We start from the raw sequence: 22,705 nt of genomic DNA, 5'->3' as shown, positions 1-22,705 counted from the left end.
CTGGGTAAAGCTTTCCAAAATAAACTTACAATCTATTAAAATTTTGCAAGACAAGTGAAATGAGGATTCATTTTCTAAATACAAAACAAAGTTGCTTTTTTTTTTTTCGGATTTTGGGGTGAAAAATAATTTGACCAAATTATACAGGAATAAAAAAAATGATAGTTTTAGGATATTTTGATATTAGATGCAGTTCTAAAACAGTAAATCAAATGAAAATCAAATCTAAATGACAATAAATTATTGAGCTAAAATATTAAAAACCTAAATAAAAAATGACACATTTAATAAACTAAATTAAAACAATAATAATAAAATATAAAGAACTTTTTAAACAAAGAAAAAAAAAAAAAAAAAACTCACAATTAGCAAAATTTTAAAGGAAACGTAAATTTAATGAAATGAATGTACACAATTTTAGCTTAAAATAACCACAAAGACATATTCGATACAGTTCTAAAACTTCAAATCAAATGAAAATAAAAACAGAAAATTTGAAAACTAATAATCATCTTATTTTATTTATCTAGATGCCAATGAATTATTGAGCTAAAATAATAAAAACCTAAATAAAACATCTGAAATTTAATAAACTTAATAAAAATGTATTCATAAATAAAATATATAGAACTTGTTAAACAAAACAAAAAAACTCCCAAAATAGCAAACCAATAAAGGAAAAGTAACTAAAATAGAATTTAATGAAATGAATGTACACAATTTTAATTAAAAAAAAAACACCAAGACATATTAGATGCAGTTCTTAAACATTAAATCAAACGAAAATATGAAAACTAATATTAATAATTTTACTTTATTTCTTATACAGTAGATGCCAATGAATTATTAGAGCTAAAATATTAAAAACCTAAATAAAAAATGAAACTGAATTAACTAAATAATAAATTAATTAACAAATAAAACATATAGAACTTTAAAACAAAAAAAATAACTCACAAATAACAAAATTATTAGAGCTAAAATAATAGAAACCTAGATAAAAATTACAAATATAATAAACTAAATTTAAATATTAATTAATTAATTAATAAAGTAAATAGAACTTTTTAAACACAAACAAACTCACAAATAGCAAAATTTATAAAGGAAATGTAACTAAAATGAATTAATTAAATTAAGCATAAAGACATATTAGATGTAGTTCTAAAACATTAAATCAAATGAAAACTAATATTAATAAGCCTAATTTATTTCATCCACAGTAGATGCCAATAAATATAAGAGCAAAAATAATAAAACGTAGATAAAAAATATTACAAATTTAATATTTAATAAATTAATATATAAAACATATAGAGCTTTTAAAACAAAACAGAACTTACAAATAGCAAAATTATAAAGTAATGTAAATTAAATTAAATTAATGCACAACATTTTAACTTAAAATATCTATAAAGACATATTAGATGCAGAAAATGAAAACAGACAATATGAAAACTAACTAATATTAATGATCTTATTTTATTTCATCTAGATGCCAGTGAATTATTAGAGCTAAAATAACAACAACCTAGATAAAAATGAGTTAATGATAAATATATATACATTATATATATATATATATATATATATATATACACATTATATATATACATTATATATATATATATATATATATATATATATATATATATATATATATATATATATACATTATATATATATATATATATATATATATATATATATATTTATATATATAATTGATATAAATTAATAATATAAAATAATAAATATAAATCAATAAATAAAATATATAGAAAATAAGTCACTAATAGCAAAAGTATGAAGAAAATGTAAATTAAATTAATGTACACAATTTTAACTTGAATTAAGCATAAAGACAATAAAATAAAATCTAGTATTGATTTTTAGTAAAAAAAATTCAAGAAATAAAAACACCAGAAATGTCTGAACGAAATACACCCAACAACCTTTTTTGTGCATTTCTGAAAGCCATCTAATGCAAACTTTCACAGTAGCAATAACTAAACAAATATTATCCACACATTTACCCATCCCTTTTCCATAACCCCTAATCTTCTATTCCACGGCCTCTAAGACCTTTTTCATTAGTAGTAGCCACTTTGATCTATGTGAGGGCGAGCGTGAATCGAACTCTGGCTGTGTACTTCATCTTTTTTTCTCCAGGTGAGTGAGTGTGTTTACCTGTTTCTAAAGACACATCGTCCTCTGGGTCTTTCATGATCGATGGATCAGATAAACGGTTCGGCTGCTCCACAATGACCTCACATGTTTGAACCACGTGTGGCTAAACATATCACTTGCCTTCATCTCTTTCCTTCTCTAAAACACTATTGTGGTTTCCTTTCAGCATCTGTACTGCATGCAATACTCAACAAATGTGCATTCAGATATTCAGACTTACCTTGGTGTTCATTTTAGACTGCTGTATCACATCAGTTTATGGAGCGCAGCATCTACCAGTTCCTCGTAGCGGAAAAAATGGAGTTGTGTTCACGCCCTTGTTCAACTTCCTCTTCTGGTTTGGAGGCCCCTTGTTCTGTCCACATCTGCCAGTCTCTTTATGCCCCTCTCATCGGCTTTTGTCTGCAATTCAAACTGTGTTAATGCCAGCCTCATGCACATTGTGTGTGTATCAGCACTGTAGCTCTTTGTCTAAGCGGCGTTTGTGTCTAGATCAGAATCAAAGCTGTATTTGTTTGTGTGTGATGCAAGAATTATAGTAGGCGACAGTTTATTTTTTGGTGCTCATGTTTCAGTGTGATTATTTGATTGGATTATATGTAAGGTATTTGTGCATTAATTGCATGCTTAAAATTAATGGGGCTTTTTTTGGCAATGCAAAAGTTTAGCATTCAGAAAACTTTTTAATTCCACAATTTTTAATTTTTTTTGTAAAAAATGTTTTGATTATAGGTGGGCATAGATTCTTTTTTTAATCTAGATTAATCTCACTGTAATCTTGGATTTAATCTAGATTAAAATGGCTCATTTGAATTCTGCCGAAAGCATTCAGAATATGTGTGCTACCAACACAATCTCACGGCAATTCGTAAATTTTTGATTTAGTGGCTAATTCGTATGAATTCGTACGATCTAATTCGTACAATTTAGTACGATTTGCTCATCCTCCAATGACGGTTGGGTTTAGGGGTGGGGTTAGGTGCCACGCCTCCTTTTTAAAATCGTACAATTTCGTACGACTAAACTCGTACGAATTCATACGAATTAGCCACTAAACTGACAAAACGTAAAATACTTACGTTTTCTCGTGAGATCAGACGGGTGCTACCCAAATAATAACTACTCACACTACGTACAGTTGCCTTGAACCGGGCCAAAGCATGCTTGTCCCCCCTCCCATCTCCCCCAACAGGACGCACTTATATTCCATTCGGGCCTGAGCATGCTTACGTCATCGATGATGCACTGTTCAGTAAGCGCTTTCGCTCAGCACAGTGGGGATTTCTTTAGTTATATCATTTTAGTCGTTTGGGATGCAGTGACACGCAGTCAAATATTTAGCCGAACAGATCAGCCATTTTTGACGCTCATAAACAATCATGAAGTCCTCGTGCTGCAGGAATTAGGAGGCTTGCTGAAGGAGCAGTTGTTGTAGATTGAGTGGTTTGCGTCTTTAATAATCTACGACAGACAGTTTGCATTCATTAAACAGTAAGAATGATTATTAAATCCATATCAAACAGTCCCTTAAAAGTCACGTCTCGCTTTCAATTTTGGGCTCAGGCGCGTTTTGCACTCACACACAAACTGCGCTCTGGCACACCTCTTCCAACCAGGCCAGGGCCGTCTAAGTGAACCATGCCTGAGCCCGATTCAGAGCCCTCACACTTCTCAAATGATCCGGGAAACAGGCCTGGGCACGGTTCGGATAGCATAGTGTGAGTATGCCCTAAAAGTAAGTCTTTGAGAACAGGTTTCTCAAGCCAGGTGGTGCGTTAGACCAGGGGCTCATCTTCGGTTTCCAAAATGTATCAGAAACTGCTTGAGAAACTGTTCTACTATGATAATTGGCGATGAAAATAAATTATATTCAGTAAGATGTACAGTTGAATTAGAATTATTAGATTTTTTTTTTTCTTTTTAAAATATTTCCCAAAATTGCTGCTACAGATTGTTTACGTTCGCTGTGAGGAACAATTTCAGAACGTGGGATAGGGAAAGTATCACGGGTGGATGCTGCAAACTCCAGGAGTGTTTTCTTTCATGTTTGCCGGGTCTTTACTGTCATTCAGTCTGACTTTATGACAGCTGAGATCTTACAGTGTGACATGGGAGCCATGTTCGTGCAGTCTGACATGCTACAATCGTTCAGAATTATAAATAAATAAATAAATAAATAAATAAATAAATAAATAAATAAATAAATAAAAATTGCACAGTGAGAGCTGGCCTTAAGGTAAGTAAAAAAAAAATCCAGAAATGTTTTTACCGCCTCATTTATACTCCCGCTTCGAATGTTAACACTCAATTGAATGGCCGTTATCAGTGGTTATCAGCAGTGGTGCAAAGTAGCAGATTATAAATACTCAAACTACTGTAATTGAGTAGTTTTTCCTCAGGATAGTAGTTTTAAAAATCTGTACTTTTCTTTTTCTTCGAGAACATTTTTAGTGCTGTATTTTTACTCTGCTACTTTCCTTCAACCTGCAGTCCCTACTTTATGTTTTCCTGTCTATGGTGATTGGCTGAGTAGATAAATCAGTCCTGCTATTTCTGTCCAATCAAATCGCACACAGAAAGTAAATCGCTGAACAACCTCAACACATGAGCGCTTTATAAATGCAGCAAATTGTTTGAAAGCATTAAAAGTGTCCAAGAAGATATCCAAAATCTTTACACGCATTGACCCAGAGACTGTTTACAGAGTCTGAAAATTTCCAAATAGTCTTAAACAATAAGTAAATGCACTACAGAATGTTACATTTACACACACCAGCACAACGTGCATATAAAAGCATTAGCCTTACACAGCATTATACTCACTACTCTTGAGTACTTTTAAAAGGGCTACTTTTTACTCATACTTTGAGTATTATTTACAACACATACCTTCACGCGATTGAACTACATTTTACTTGAGTATAATTTTCCAGTACTCTTTCCACCACTGGTTATCAGCTGATAGATATGGGCCAGTAGGGGTCTTCTGCACCTACGGGTACGCTCGGAAGGCTGTTATCATCGATCCACACAGTTAATCAGCTATAATAATAGAGAATACTCCAGATCCAGATCTGTTTTTACATTACTGTGATGGTTGGGTTTAGGGTTGGGGTAAGGGTAAACGTTACTAAAATACAATTAATGGGAAATTTTAACATAATATAAATACATTTCGTTAACTTCTGTCCGCAGCCATTTGTGATCTATAGCTGATTAACCATGTGGACAGATGATATCAGCCTTCTGAGCCTACTAGGCAGAAAACTAGGCAGAAGGTCCCTACTGGCCCATATGTATCAGCTGACCACCACTGATAACGCCCATTCAACCGAGTGATAACATTAGAATTGGATGATTTATACGCCTAGAAATTGGCCCTAGAATGAAAGCTCAACTTTTACCTTATTTGGAAAGGTTCTGAATATTAATGAGTTCGTCTCTAATGCTGTTATTGGCTTATGTCTCTCAAAAAAAGTATTTGAACAAACTGAGTAGATGCCTTGTCAGAGAACATCACTTCAACTGAAGTGTAGAAGAGTGCTCATCTGTAGGCAACTAAAGCGCATCGCACACCGGATGTGCCGTTCAGCACCGCGACACGGTGTGCACATGACAGTTAGAAGTATCGCACACCAGACCAAGCATTCGCATACTATTTAAAATTAAATTATTCAGATTCCGCTCTGTGGCGTGGCAGAAATATGAACAGTGTCCTGAGTCATAGCTCAGCCGAACAGTCGCCGACTTGCTTTGCTTCTTTATTACTGCTCCTGAGTTATGTGTAATGAATAAAATATTGGCTAAATTATAATTATAATCAACAAAAGGGACAGACAAGGTGTATTTAGAGTTGTATTTTGTGGGTGTATGAAACACAGGCAGGAGTTTATATTAATGAAATAGTTTAATTGGCATTATTTCACTATAGACAAATGACAGTAAGAGCTGAGTGATATGACACCATGCATAAATGTGTATTAAACACTTTTAAGAGGGGAAATAACCATTGGTGTATTATCCCTAGGAAATTTTCAGGCCTAGAAACGCTGCTTGTTCATTTTAATGATCCAGTGTGGATTATAAGAGTGGTTTGTTGTAATTGGCCTGTTTTTTTAAACTCATGTGGTTTGCATGAAAACAATGGTGACTGAGACTCATAATATTCTTAACTCTTACTATTTAGATTTGAACAAAGTTTTCCCTCAATTGGCACCTTTAAGAGTGTGTTTTACACCTGTCACTTTCCCAACATGCTAGATTATCAGTAAAGTTTTTTTTTGAAGGGTAATTTTTGCTTGGAAAATCAAAAGGATATACTGTTTACATGCTCCAGAGACCCTCCGTTTCTTTCTATGACACACAAAATGAATACTTCAAAGCCATTCCTGTTAATATCAATGTTTCATGCAAAATTGTTCTTAATTCAAACTAGTCTCACATATATAAATATATTACCGCAGTATTCTCACTGCTGTCGTTTTGTTATTTTGTTGAAAGGAAAGAGTGCAAAGAGTGTTGCTTTCAGCAGTTTCTGAAAAAAAAAAGATCTCGATCATATCTGTCAATTGCCTCGCCTGGTTTACACTTCTCTATAAATGACGTGCTTGCATGACAGTGACGTACAGCACTATAAAGGCAAGTCTGAAAACAAGGGAAGGAAGCCATGAAACCACAATCAAATGTGGTTACGAAACAGAACACCCTGTTCCACAGGTTGTCATGACAGCAAAGCCTTAAATTAGGTTAGATTACAATTGCAAAACTTTTGTTTCATTGTAGAGTAGATGTTGTTAGCTTTCTCCAAAGAGCTGTAACGAACATAACACAATCTCTGGAAACTATCCTCCTACACACTCCAGCATTTCTTCACAGATAAATTACATTTCACGATTCTCAAACAATCAACATCCTCATCCGTCCCTCTCATTCAGTAGTAAGAACGGTTAACTGAACCCCCCTGCTAGAAATAGACCACTGCTTTGTCCTCCATTAAACACCACGTTACATAAATCACACTGTAAATGGCCTGTTCTGCAACAATAAACAATAGAGGATTTCCAGATTGCAGACCGCCTCGTTTCATGTCACGTTATCACAGCTGACCCCCGCAATCCCAAGATTCTTAACCTTCTTTACACAACTTGTCTATTTAAAACTATGCAGTATTCATAATTGCCCCCTACACCCTCACTGTTAGTTATTATTCATTAATTTTCCTTTGGCTTAATCTCTATTTCAGAGGTCGCCACAGTAGAATGAACCGCCAATTATTCTGGCATATGTTTTACGCAGCGAATGCCCTTCCAGCCGCAACCCAGTACTGGAAAACACCCATACACACACACACTCTACAGCCAATTTAGTTTCTTCAATTCACCTATAGTGCATGTATTTGGACTGTGGGGGAAACTGGACCACTCGGAAGAAACCCAAGCCAACATGGGAAGAACATGCAAACTTCACACAGAAATGCCAATTGACCCTGCCAGACTCAAACCAGCAACCTTCTTGCTTTGAGGAGACAGTGCTAACCACCGAGCCACCATGCACATCCATGATGTGAATCTCCCATTCCACCACATTCCAAAGATGCTCTATTGGATTTAGATTAAGACTGTGGAGGTCATTTGAGTACAGTGAACTCATTATCATGTTCAAGAAACCAGTCTGAGGTCTGTGGTATTGACATGATGCTCACTTGGTACTAATGGGCCAAAAGTGTGCCAAATAAATATCCCTCACACCATTGCACCACCACCACCAGCCTGAACTGTTGATACAAGGCAGGATGGATTCATGCTTTCATGTTGTTGATGCCAAATTCTGACCCTACCATTCAAATGTTGCAGCAGGAATCAAGACTCATCAGACCAGGCAATGTTTTTCCAATCTTTTATTGTCTAATTTTGGTGAGCCTGTGTGAATTGTAGCCTTAGTGCTTTGCACACAGGAGTGGCAGCCAGTGTGGTTTTTTGCTGATGTCATCCATCCGTCTCAAGGTTGCACAGGTTGTGTGTTCAGAAATGCTCTTCTGCATTCCTCGGTTGTAACAAGTGGTTATTTGAAATACTGTTGCCTATCTATCAGCCCGTCTGGCACCAACAACCATGCCCTGTTCAAAGTCACTTAAATCACCTTTCTTCCTCATTCTGATGCTCTGTTTGAACTGCAGCAGGTCATCTTGACAATGTCTACATGCCTAAACGCTTTGAGTTGCTGCGATGTGATTGGCTGATTGGAAATGTGCATTAACGAGCAGCTGGACAGGTGTGCCTAATAGACCATTACACCACCACCACCAGCCTGAACCATTTGACACAAGGCAGGATGGATCCATGCTTTCATGTTGTTGATGCCAAATTCTGACCCTACCATCCGAGATCACATACTTCCATACAATATAGTACGTTAAAAACAGTATGCGAGTCAAGTAGTATGTCCGAATTCATAGAATTCTAAAATCAGTATGTGAGAAGAACTCGGATGACCTACTACTTCCGGCGAGATTCTGCAGTGCGCTTCAGATGGACGCTACGCTATCCCATGATGCCCCGCGAGAAATTTCATCAATGGGAGTGAAGCGACGCAACTGACGCGGGTAGGTCACGTGATCAAGACAAAATGGCGGATATAGTACGTCTGAGTTTCATTCATACTGCTGGCATTCATACTGTATAGAACGGTCGAGTAGTACGTTTAAATTCAAATGCAGTACCTACTGAGTAGTATGCGGTTTCGAACGCAGCCTGTGTGTGAGCAGGCATGTGTTTGTTTTGTGTATTTTTTAATAGTGATATTGCCATCTACTGGCCTGGAATGCGAAATACAGTTTTTAAAACATTTTCACAATATTGCCATCATCGTTGTAATTTAAATGCACCCTAAAACTAATTCAGACAGCCAGGAAAGGGCTTTTTAGTAACTTGTTTTTTTTTCAATCTAGCACTACCTAGCATAATGAAGAGAACTGAGTTTTAACAAGGCCGTTTATGGAGCACCACTTAGTCTTGAGTGCATGTCCTTGCAGTTGACAGAAAAAGTGCCAATTAGGGATGAATGTAGCCATAATTTGTTGCTGATCATCACAGGATGGGACAGACCTATCATTATGACATGCTTAAAAAAATAACTATCTATAAAACAACAGAAAACACAAACAAATAGATCTGTAGGGCACGCAGGAGAGAGTGTCAGTGCAGTAAATCTATTCAAGTGCATTAACATTTAGACTGATTCAGTTCCAGACTTCGTGAACTCATTTTTAACTTCCTTTGACAGGGGAAAAGTCTTCGGTTTATAGAAATCGTTCCCCCTAAAAAATGAAAAATCTGTCATTAAATAGACTAGACCTCATGCCATTTTATGTGAAGGAGTCTTTCAGACCTATTTTATGAAAAGGATCAATCGATTTATTCAAAAGACTAACCTCAAACAGCTTTTTAAATAAATAATGACTTACATTTCAATATTATTATTCATAAAACTATTATTATAACGTTGCTCAAGCCATTTTAATGATACTTCTAAAGTGCTTTTAGGAAAAAGTGCAACCTGTACATTGTTAAGATCCTTTCTCTTTTGATGGAATAAATGACAATATTTCCATTTTTGGATGAACTAGCTTGTCTGACAGAAGCAAGTGAATATCTGTGGATTAATATAATCACAGAGCAGCTTTTTTTCCATCTTAATATAATACATACAATTAGGCAAAAACATCCCAAATGGATACAATGCACGAATCAAACTGCTTTTGATGGGAGAATTAGAAAAGAAAACACCTTCAAGATGAGTCGTTGATTACACCAATTTGGCTGAAACACAGGCCTGGGTTATTACCGCATGTTTCAGAGGTAATTACCTGATTGAAATCTTCTGAGGTGTTCAGTGAGCGTCTGTGTAAAAACGTCTTTCTGCTTGTCAGCTGTCCTGGAAAAGAAGATGGACGAGACGTGCGAAATAAAGCCGTCAGTGAATTAATCTGCCATAGTCTGTCGGTTTCAATCACTCTCACTTTCTTTAATGGTACTTTTCGGGTGTAAACTATTTTAATTACCTGCTCTTGCATTTTTAACAATAATAATTAATGATAACTCAAACTGTGCAGCCTGTTGATGAGAGACACACTATTACTTTTTAAAAGCAACGGGGTGTATGGGTTTAGCTTGCTTGACAAAGTGACTAATAATATATTTTTTAAAAATTTAAATCTGGTTTTGCACATTGTTGACCTGGTTAAGAAAAAGACATCGAAAGTAACATTTCCTACAGAAAATGGATGATTATAGTTTTATATTTCAAACTTATGACTTGTTCTTGTAGAGAACTTTAAACATTTGAACATATATAGACACTCACACAAAAGTTTTGTCTGGCTCTCGAATCCGATTGGCTGATAGCCATGAGATATTCTGCAATAACAGCACTCGTACAGCCTCTTCACCCTTCTGTATTACTCCGCCCACATAGAGTGACAGCAGATCAATAAACTCACTACAGTTTGACAAATATTGCAGCTGTTGGACAACATATTGTACTTTTAAGGCTTTTTAGTGCGAGAATGTAGTTGTTAAGTCTGAAATTATGCAGCTTATTTATAGGGATAGTATTTATTTTTAAAGATTTTTAATTTCTGAGATTTAGCGACTATTAGCCTGTTGTTGTTTTACGTTCCGCCACAAGATGGCGTCAGGGACCCAATAATAAGCCCTTCGAGGAGAAAAACTCAGCGTAAATTTCAAACTACAGCTGATCAAATTATTATAAAACAGGTGAGTGACATTCTAAATCAATCTCTCTCTTTTGTATTTTGTAGTGCTGTATTTATACAATAGTAATCTTGTAGCGTTTGCTGTACTTTGGCTTTTTAGAGGTTAATTACTGTGATCTCCCGATTACAACTGAGAAATACTGGGAAATTTTTGTAGACTGATGACATTTCATGCCGTCCAGCCTTATAATCTTAAAATGTGAGCAAAATCACCTGTTTTGTCATCACTTTAAACATAACGCTAGAGAATCATTCAAATACCAGCTCTAAAGTGATGTTTGTGAAAATATAGCAACAGTTTCTGCTGTTCTGACGTCAGCTGCAGATGTGAATGAATGGCGGAAGAAAGTAGTTTCTCGTACAAAAGGATTTTTGATACCCTCTGTGTTTAATTTTCTTTTTTATACACATGATTATGTCGTCGAACTGTTGTAAAAACGCAATATCACACTCGTAGTACTGTGATATGGCTGTATATAGTCACTGGTAAGACACTAAGGATTTTTTGATTCATTAAAGACATTAATCCATTAAGGGTAATATCCAAGACAGATTTTTTTACATAATTTTGTATGACTTTGTTTCATTCAACCACACTTAGAAGAAAAAGAGAACTTACTTTGTTACCAGCTTGTTGTAAAGCAACTTTCTGGTCGTTTTAAACTCATCGCAGAATCAGTCAAACCTAACAGCAGCTAAATTTAAATAACAAACACAGTTAAAAGATCTAAATCTTGAATGTCTATAGATTTCAAAACTTTTCAATTCAATCTAGACTGAAGTATGACAAGGAGCACTAGGGGGACATTTTCAGAATGAGCCTTTGTTGCAACATATTGACTAAATTATATATTAAAAAAAATAATAATGAAAGCTGATTTTATTTCAGCCAAACTAAAGGAAAAATTAAACAGTAAGTACTAAAATAAAAATCCTTGCTCTGCTAAAGACCACTTGCAAAATATTTGAAAAAAGAATTCAAATCCCACATGAGAGCTGACTTTGGATATATATATATATATATATATATATATATATATATATATATATATATATATATATATATATATATATATATATATATATATATATATATACAGTTAATGTCAGAATTATTAGCCTTCCTTTGATTTTTTTTTTTTCTTTTTTTAAATATTACCCAAATTATGTTTAACAGAGCAAGGAAATTGTCACAGTATGTCTGATAATATTTTTTTCTTCTGGAGAAGTCTAATTTGTTTTATTTTAATTAGAATAAAAGCAGTTTTTAATTTAAAAAAAAACATTTTAAGGTCAAAATTATTAGCCCCTTTAAGCTATTTTTTTCGATAGTCTACAGAACAAACCATCGTTAAACAATAACTTGCCTAATTACCCTAACCTGCCTAGTTAACCTAATTAACCTAGTTAAGCCTTTAAATGTCACTTTAAGCTGTATAGAAGTGTCTTGAAAAATATATACTAAAATATTATTTACTGTCATCATGGCAAAGATAAAATAAATCAGTTATAAGACATGAGTTATTAAAACTATTATGTTTAGAAATGTTGAAAAAAATCTTCTCTCCGTTAAACAGAAATTGGGGAAAAAAATAAACAATGAGCTAATAATTCAGGAGGGGGGGGGGGTGGAATTCTGACTTCAACTGAACATCTTTTGTACAAAACAAAATGTAATACCTAATATAAACAGTCATCTGGGAATATATTATGTTGCCCTATTTACCTGCAGTGTCTTGGCATAAACTGTTCTGTCTAGGCAAGAGTGTATATTTAACCTTATTCTTGTTTATAGCACCAAATGTAGGGTTTTAGCCTCAAGTCCAGCTCGCTTCTGCTGGAAAAGCTTTCTCTGTTTGCCGTCAGCTCATAAGCACTTCAGCGCAAACTAGCAGCATTTCATAATGGAATTTGCATGCTGAACTTTTCTATCAAAATTGCCTTTTCACACGGCAGATTTTAAAATTACATGAATAATAAAGCAACACGAACTAAGGTAATAAGAATTTTGATTGAATTTGGCTCGCGGTCTGTCTCCCATTACACTCGGGCTGCAGTATGTTTTGGTTCCTGGTTTCTGCTCATTTGCTGTTTGAAAATGACACAAAACGCAGTACATTAGCAATCAGAGCATTGTGGAGTCGGCCAATACAGTGAGCAAACACAATTTATTCCATAATCACCACTGATAAAGTTCTGCAAATATGGTTATTCTCAGACTTTACCCAGGAGGCTTTGCTCACAATGTGCAGGTTTGTGAGAATGCGATGCAGAATATCTGAATAGCTGTGACATTTACAAATGCAGCAATTCATCCTCAGACTGCCTTGTTTTCATTACACAGTACTGGGTTCAGTGTGTTTAGGATGTATGTGATATTTATGATGGACGAATCTAGATCTGGATGTTTTCTGAAAGAAATGTGAGGGACTTATTTGTTGTTCTTGTTCTGGTCAAAGTCATGTGTTCGAGATACAAATACAGATGTTTTGTGATAGATATGTGAAGGGTTTTTGTTTTGTTACAATCCTACAGTATATTTAGAATGTAAAACCAGATTGTCTTACCATTTTTAGGAGCAATGAATAATGACTTCTAGTTGATCATGTGGAATAGTAGAAGGTAGATTTTTCCGATGAATCATCTGTTGAACTGCATCCCAGTCATCACAAATACTGCAGAAGACCTATTGGAACCCACATGGACTGAAGATTCTCACAGAAATCAGTCAATTTTGGTGAAGGAAAAATCATGGTTTGGTGGTACATTCAGAATGGATGGCAACATCATGGTTTGGTGGTACATTCAAAATGGATGGCAACATCAACAGCCTGAGGTATCAAGACATTTCTGCAGCCCATTACAATACAAACCACAGGAGAGGGCAAATTCTTCAGCAGGATAGCGCTCCTCATACTTCAGCTTCCATATTAAATCTCCTGAAAGCTAAGATAGTCAAGGTGCTCCAGGATTGGCCAGCCCAGTCAACAGATATGAACATTATTGAGCATGTCTGGATTAAGATGAAGCAGCAGGCATTGAAGATGAATTCAAAGAATCTTGAACTCTGGGAGTCCTGCAAGAACGCTTTCTTCGCTATTCCAGATGACTTTATTAAGTTATTTGAGTCATTTTATTAAGTTATTAAGTTGTTTGAGTTACAGAGAGATGTATGGATGCAGTCCTCCAAGCTCATGGGAGTCATACACAATATTAATTCTTTTTCCACTGCACCATGACTTTATATTCTATTCTGTACATTATTTCTGTTGAGTGACAAGACTTTTGTCTAAGTAAAGTCAGTCCTTACTGTCCTAATGAAATAATTAAAAATCCAGGTATGATCATATTTTATTTTGGTAAAATAAGCGTAATCTACAGGCCTTTGCCTTTCATATAAGCCACTTCTGATACCAAATAATTACTTAGAAGTCAAGTTATTATTTGTTGTTCCTAAAACTTGGATAGGTGACAAGCCTTTTGTCAAAATCATATAACCAATACACAGTCCAAAACCAGATCTTGTACCTCATCTTATTATCTTTTGGAAGAAGCCTGTATCATTTGTGATCAAAAGCAAACTTTCTGGTTGAATAAAAGTAACTTTAGTTCAGAATTTGTCAAGGTATATTTATTATATTATAAGGAATATTTTCTATATAACTGTATACTGTAAATCACAGGTGTCAAATCCAATTCCTGGAGAGCCGCAGCTCTGCACAGTTTAGTTCCAACCCTGCTTCAATACACTTACCTGGAGGTTTCAAGCAAGCCTTAAGAGCTCAATTCGTTTGATCAGGTGTGTTTAATTAGGGTTTAAGCTAAACTGTGTAGAGCTGCGTCCCTCCAGGAACTGGATTTGACACCTGTGCAGTAAATAGTGATTATTTACCAAAAAAAGTGACATCTGCTTCGTGTAAAGGTAATTGCAATGTATAGTGTAAGTGTTCCTGAAGTGGAGGTTTATGGCTTGGTGTAAAAAAATATTTTAGAATAATTGAAACCTACAGAGACAAATTGATGTGACAAAAAGCACAAAATAATATTCATGATTTTTTTCTTTTCACATTATACTGTAAGCAAAACTTATGAAAAGCCCAGAATCTCAAAATTGACGCGTGCATGTGCTTTCTCCAGCAGTGTCTCACTTAATATCCTCCAAAAAGTGCCAAAGAAACACCATAAATTAGCCAGATTCCCCCCACTTCCCTGTTCCTGATGAATAACCGGGATGGTGATTAATGACAAGTCATCTTTTATATACACATATAAAAAATAGATTAATCTGTCCTCTGCAGAGAGAAGTCATTTTTCACTTTTCAAAGTAAGAAGAAAATGTGCCGAGTCAAGCATTCTGCGGGGCCTGTAACAGCGGTGACATAATCTATGTGAGCGCAGCTGCAGCTACTGTAAACCCACTGCATGCACTTTATTACAGAGCTCTACCCACAATTACCTGCGACAGATTTGTGCACGAAAGCTGTCTGGCCGTCGCTGACCACGCAGAGAGAGAGACAAATTTACACAACACTTCCGAACAAGCTGCTGAAACCAGAACTCATTTGCAGTTATGCTTCAGTGCAAATGCAAAAATGATATCATACTATTGTATTGATGTTTGTTGGTGTCTCACAAAACAATACTCTTATTTATTTTTTAAAGTCAATAAAATTCTCAATGAACTGTACACTCTGCTACTAATAAGTTATTACAGAAATAACTACAACACAGGCTCATTCAAAAAAAAAAAACAAAGCCCTATATACATTTCTGGAGATCATGAATTATGTAGCCAGAGCTACGTATGGCTACATTTCGTCTTTAAAACAGACACTACGGGACAGTATAAAGCCGTTGTGTTTTTTTTTTTTTTTGCTTACCAGCTGACCGCTTACCTCCATATGGACGGCTTTTCCACTATTACCAGTTTGTCCAGTAGCTCACCCCGTATGTCGGAGGATTTTAGAAGCAGAGAGGAGTTGACTGCGATGACGGGGTTTGAGTCTGGCGAAGAACGCTTCCAGAAAGCGGGTGAGACAAAAACAGAAGCCAAAAAATAAAACAAACAAGTAACTCAGAGGGTGAGAATGTGGCAAAATTTGAAAATGTGGTAAAAATCAGGTGGCCGCGAGGGCTTTTTCTGGATTGCTTTTCACTTTTCTGGATTGCAACACTGTCGGTTGTGTTTAGGTAAGTGGTTGGGTGATGGTCAATCGGTGCACTTTAAAACACTATTTTTTGGGTTTAGGGAAGGGTGGGGTTATCAATCGGTCGGTCGGTCAGTCGACAGCGGCCTCTGATGGATTTACACAATAACAGGTGCGAATGGCACTCGCAAGGGAAATGTGAGATCTTAAAAAGCATTCACAGCGGCCTCTGGCAGATTCACGACAGCAAAAAAAATATAGCTCCTGCGACACATTTGTCGCTCTCCAGAAATGTATATAGGGTTTTTTTTTTCAGAATGAGCCTGGGTTGAATAATTACATGGGTACTCTCTCCTCTTTGCACCAGACACTTTCCTATCAACACTCATATGTTTTTGTGCAATTGTAAGTGTGCTTCATGCAGGTGGGTGGAATTGCCAAACCAACTGTAGGAGACACACTCTTTCATCTCTGTATGCTTGGAAGAATAAAAATTCTCAACTAACTTAGACTTGTTATAGCATTGATACAGTATATTGCTGCTCTCCGGTGATTTAAATTTACGTATTTATTTTTCCGAATGCATTTATTAACATCAGCCAAGTATGAATAACCTTGTAAAGCACTTAATAATCACAGTAAACATTTACTTGTGCATTACATTGTTGTGCATTACATAATACATAACAACATTAACTAAGGTTTACAGAATTTAGATTTTAGAATTTAGATGTAGATAAATAAATGCTGCAATAAATGTATTGCTGACGGTTTGTTCATGTTAGTAAATACATTAACTGAAGGACCATTATTTCATGTGGACATTGAATATGGATTTAGGTCGAAATTATTTTAGAATCGAACCTGTATATTATCTAAACGTAATTCTTTTAAGGAAAAAATAACTACAACATAATTATATTATGTTTTATTATGATTATTACTAAAGAATTACATTTTTAAAATGTGTATATACAATTTTATTATTTTTAAATGTATAATAATAATACTACTAATAATAATATTCATCAATTATTAGTAGAAGTATTGTCATTATTATTATTATTATTATTATTATTATTATTAATAATAACATAATTACACTTTCACATGTTTGCTTGCATTTTTATTGTTATTTGTGTGGTTTTTTAATTAAAACTTATTTTTTGTTTTTGTCTTGCAATACTGCAAAAATACCAATTTACTCATCATTTACTTTACCTTAGGTGATTTCAAACCTTTATGAGTTTCCTTTTTCTGATGAACACAAAATAATCTGAAAACCATCCATAGATAAATAAATATCACAGAAGTCAATGGTTACACGTTCAAAACATTTTTCTAAATATCTTCATTTGTGAAACAGAAAAATAAAACAAAAAAAAAGTTTGGACCAAGTCATTCATTTCCTTCCTTCGGCTTAGTCCAAACACTCATACTCTACGGGCAATTTAGTTTATTTAATTCACCTATAATGCTTGTCTTTGGACTGTGGGGGTAACCGGAGCACCCGGAGGAAACCAACGCCAACACAAGGAGAACATGCAAACTCCACACAGAAAAGACAACTGGCCCATCTGGGACTCAAACCAGCGACCTTCTTGTTGTGAGGAGACAGTACTAACCACTGAGCCACCGTGTCGCCATTTGAACAAATCAATGGTGAGTACTGTAATTGATAATAAAAAAAAAATCATTTTTGGGTGAACTATCATGACTAAGTCATACAAACATGCACACATGCACACACATGTATAAACTGAGGTTGAAAAATGAAAAGCAAACACACATCTGATTGCTTCACTTTTATATTTCCATTGTAACATGAATACACACTCTTTTAAGATATAATGAACTGTGGATGAACTCTAATCTAAGCTAGCTCAAAATTCTGGCACCTTCACCATCATTAGACAAACAGACAATAGAGATCAGAGAGATTTACCCTACGGCAAAACAGTATTTCACCACACCAGCCAAATGATGCTCCAAATGAAAGAGAGGCGGTTCAGACAGGCTTCTTTTCCACTGGCGTCAAAACACACGCATTCATTTAGTTTGTGTGCAAATTCTCATTATCATGTGACAGATTACAACATAGACACTCAAGTGGGGAAGTTGGACTGAAGGCTGTGTAGTGTTTGAGCATGGGGAGCATCTGCCATATTCTTTTCACTTATGTATTCAGTCGGAAAAGAGGAATATGAACATCATGAATGGAAGTATGAGAATCGTTCTTCTTTGTACACTGATAACACTGGCTATTATCTCATCTACTGCAGCTTCCTCATGCGGTACTCGCTATTGCATCAGATATCATAAATAATAAATAATCTTAGAATTTCCACCTGATGAGCTCATAGAAGCGTTTAAAAGGATTTTTTCAAGGATTACACTAAATGAGCAGTGTAAGATAAAGGCATTGATGTGTTGTGAATATATACATATATATATATATATATATATATATATATATATATATATATATATATATATATATATTTTTTTTTTTTTTTTTTTTTTTAATCAGAAAATATATTTCTAAAGAAAGTTATGTGTAATAAGATGAAATCTTGTAATCTTGCATAAGTACAAATTTACTCATCATTTACTTTAGGTGATTTGCAGGGAAGAAGTATTGAACACATGAAGAAAGGAAGGTGTAAAAAGGCAGAGAAAGTCCAGTCAGCAGCTGAAATCTGACGTTATTCAGCAATCCTATGCCCTTCGTCATGCACTAAAGCCAAAACTGAAATCAATCTAACAAAAACTTATCATGGCCTAAAAAATAGTACACCCGAATTAATATGTTGTTTTGGTTTTTTTCCATGAACAAGAAAAGCATTTTAAAAAATTCAAAACTTTTATTGAAATTTTGTAGGTTGTGATTTTTTAAATTTTTGTTTTGCAATAACTCATTTGAATGTACATGTATTATCTTTCTATTCCTAAAGATATTAGGTTAGGGTTAGGGTTAACCTAACCCTAAAGATATTAGGTGACCAATCTATATTTTACTAGATATAACTGTTAAATAAAAGAGTTGTTTTTTAATGCACTAAAAATTATTTACTATATTCACTGATATTATATATATATATATATATATATATATATATATATATATATATATATATATATATATATATATATATATATATATATATATATAGGGGAGCACTGGTCATATATGTTACTAGCAATGTGTGAAATCTGGCATTCTATAGAATGTCTAGGGAATGTATAGAATGCCTAAAATCGGACATCAAAGTATACAATGATGGCTACTTTATACATTGCCTAGGCATTCAACTCTGTATGGAACTGGCCTACCCCCACCATTTTTTCCGCCACTGATGTTGGCGGTGGCGCTTGGGTCATTGTGTGATGATATTTGCTTTTTCAGTTTTTGCCTTCACGAATCCACCAGAGGCCGCTGTGTACATATTTGAGATGCAAATTTCTCGTGCAAGTGCCATTCGTGCCTGCTGTTCTTGCGTAAATCCACTGTCAGGCCACTGTCGACTGACTGATCGATTGACCCACCCTCCTCCTTCCCTAAACCCAACCAATAGTGTTTTCAAAAGCACAAATTGACCTGCCCACCCACTTCCCTGAACTCAACCTACAGTTTAAAAAAGCAATCCAGAAAAGGAAAAGCCCTCGCCTGATTTTTACCCGCTTTCTGGAACCGTTCTTTACAAGGCTCAAATATAGTCGTTGTGGTCAACTTTTCTCTGTGTCTCAAGTCCGCCGACATACATGGCGAGCCACTGAACAAACTGTTAACAGTGAAAAGACGTCCATGCGGAGGTAAGCAATCAGCTGGTAAGTGCAAAAGAAACAGATCATATTGCCCTGTGGCATTCATTGTAAGGATGAAATCCAGCCATATGTACTTCTGGCTGCTTAATTTGCGATCTTCAGAAATGTATATAGGGCTACCTTTACACAATGAGCCTGTGTTGCAAAATCTTTACAAAAGAAATATATAAAATATATATATTTATCTCACTTTTCAATGTTACTACACTAGGAATGTTCTAAAAGAAATGAACAAGTTATATTATCATAATGTTTATGAGTATTGAAACGTAATGTTCTATTATTGAATCATAAGCACCGATGCATCTTAACTGTTGCATCTCACTTTACATCCACAAACAGCTACATATAAACCTCAGATAAGGCTAAATTGCACCTTAATTATGAATATTTTGATATACAAGGATAATTAATTCATTAGAGTAAGACAATACAATATGCACTGAGAAACCGTGTGCTGAATACAAAACAGAAATCTGCACAATAAATATATTCAGCGTATGAACATTTCTTTTAATATCCTGCTTTAGCGCTAAACATAATTACCACCTCATTCTTCATTCGTCAAACAGTTGTAAGATTTGCTTTATTTATCAGAGTTTTATTGTAGCCAAGAAATATTACAGGACAATGAGATGATAAGGAATAAAAAAAAAAAATAGAAACATTTCTCAGAGTGAAATCACATCTGCTGGAAGCTAAAGATAATCACTGATAGTTTCACTCCAATATAAACCATAATCTTCAAGAAAAACAACTAGATGGCCAGATTTCTTTTGTTCTGAAATCACACAGAATACTTAAAATGTGGGTTTTCTTCTTCCACCATACACAACCTGCAAGTTAGTCAATGTTGCAGGTGAATAAAAAAAAAAAAAAGAATAGTTATAATAACCAAACTTGCCCAGTTGATTGACTACACTAAAGCTGGGGTGCCCAAACGTCTTCTTATGAAGGGCCAAAAACCAAACCTGAAGGCTGTGGGCTGAAGGTAAATATACCAAACTGAAGTTGGTATACTAAATGTCCCATGGATAATTAATAATATTTAAAAATAACAAAAAAACATTGCTTTATATTAACTAATGCCGTATATATTTTAAAAAATTTATAATGAACAGTAAATAATTGCTTTATACTGTTTTTATTTTTACATTCTTCGGGTGATACAAAAACACAAACGTTTCGGCACAATTCCTTCCTCAGTGTGTGACACAACCCTTTCACTCCTGTCACACACTGAGGAAGGAATTGTGCCGAAACGTTTGTGTTTTTTTGTATCACCCGAAGAATGTAAAAATATAAACAGTATGAAGCAATTACTTGATGAGTGCGAATCATTACCTTTATGGACATTAGTATTGACAAGATTAATGCACCAAAAAAGTTTCTTTAAAAACTGCGAGAGCGCAGGGCAAACTACATTATGCACATAATGAACAGTGAAAACAAAAACAATCCCAATTATTAAAGCTGCAAGCAGCGATGAAAGGGACCCTGCACCTGGGCTCACTGCCTCCTGGTGGCCTTAGGATGACAGAAAACAACAATATCTGATCTGATTTTATCTGATATATATTAAAAACAAAATAGAGTTTAATGCCGAATTAAGATACGTCCCCGTACTTTTAGAGACAGACCGTTTAGAAACAGGTGAGAAAGAATGTGAACCTTTGGATTTCATACAGCTGTCCCCCCCACTTTTAAAATGTCCACTACACCCCTGTCCGAATACACTAGTCAAGCAGCACTGTTTTTCAGTGATGTCCAGATCCGATCACGTGATCGGAAATCAGACTCGATCATACGGTTTCAGACTCAAACGAAATTGTACGTTACCTCCCGATCAGGACTCAAATATATTTGTACATATTTATTCTCATTGTTTTTGACACATCTATAGTTATGCGGTGGCACAGAGTTAGAACTCTTTCCTGACTTCACACAGAAACAGCAACGTGTGCGCAGTGGCGGATTTAGGCATGGGCAAGTATGGGCGATCGCCCAGGGCGTCATCTTGCTGAGGGAGGCATGGGGAGATGGTGCAAAAAAAAGTAAAAAAAAAAAGCTATGAGATAAGGTTTACTTTATGCAAGTGTATTAATTTAGAGTGGTTATCCCAGAATAAAGATGTTAGGGGCTATTCACATTTGGCGTCTTTTGCACGTGCAAATTTTTTATTCTTTATGTGCAACCGAAACAACACTGGTGAAGGTAAAAAACAAATTGACGCATGAGCGCAGAAAGCCATTCCCGCGCGCTTCACACATGCTGCCAATATGCGTCTACATACAAGTCGACAAAACTAAAGTTTATATTATATGATGATGATGTTACTTTGACTAAGCATGGCTGTGAAGCAGAAAGGAGGACTAATCAGTCAGGCCAACACAATCTCACGGCAATTCGTAACTTTTTGAATTAGTGGCTAATTCGTACGAATTCGTACGATCTAATTCATACAATTTAGTACGATTTGCTCATCCGCCAATGACGGTTGGGTTTAGGGGTGAGGTTAGGTGCCACGCCTCCTTTTTAAAATCGTACAATTTCGAACGACTGAACTCGTACGAATTCATACGAATTAGCCACTAAACTGTCAAAACGTAAAATACTTACGTTTTCTCGTGAGATCGGGCTGGTCAGGGAGGTAATTAAGACTTCATAACATTAATTCTCGGCCATGAGTCGGGTATAAGACAACAGATAATTATATAAAGCATGTATTTTTTAATTGTCATAATTAATATTCATGCAAAAGTCTTAGAAT

General features: G+C 35.0%; 1 protein-coding gene across 2 annotated transcripts in view; it reads right to left on the bottom strand.

Moving 5' to 3' along the window:
• fxyd5 (FXYD domain containing ion transport regulator 5) overlaps positions 1-2,612 on the bottom strand; it is a 28,205-nt gene extending 25,593 nt beyond the window's left edge. The window contains exon 1 of one of the 2 annotated variants that reach the window (XM_056473923.1): positions 2,411-2,612. In XM_056473923.1, coding sequence (XP_056329898.1) covers positions 2,411-2,422 — 12 coding nt within the window. In that variant the 5' untranslated portion in view covers positions 2,423-2,612. Of the gene's footprint in view, positions 1-2,190; positions 2,316-2,410 lie in introns of those variants that run through there. The other variant, XM_056473924.1, reaches the window with a different exon arrangement.
• Between the last annotated feature and the right edge of the window lie 20,093 nt (positions 2,613-22,705).

The sequence above is a fragment of the Danio aesculapii genome, chromosome 15 (genome assembly GCF_903798145.1).
Source record: "Danio aesculapii chromosome 15, fDanAes4.1, whole genome shotgun sequence".
Lineage (NCBI taxonomy): Eukaryota > Metazoa > Chordata > Actinopteri > Cypriniformes > Danionidae > Danio > Danio aesculapii.
The sequence above is the reverse complement of the archived record's forward strand: the minus strand, read 5'-3'. Positions and strand labels throughout refer to the sequence as shown.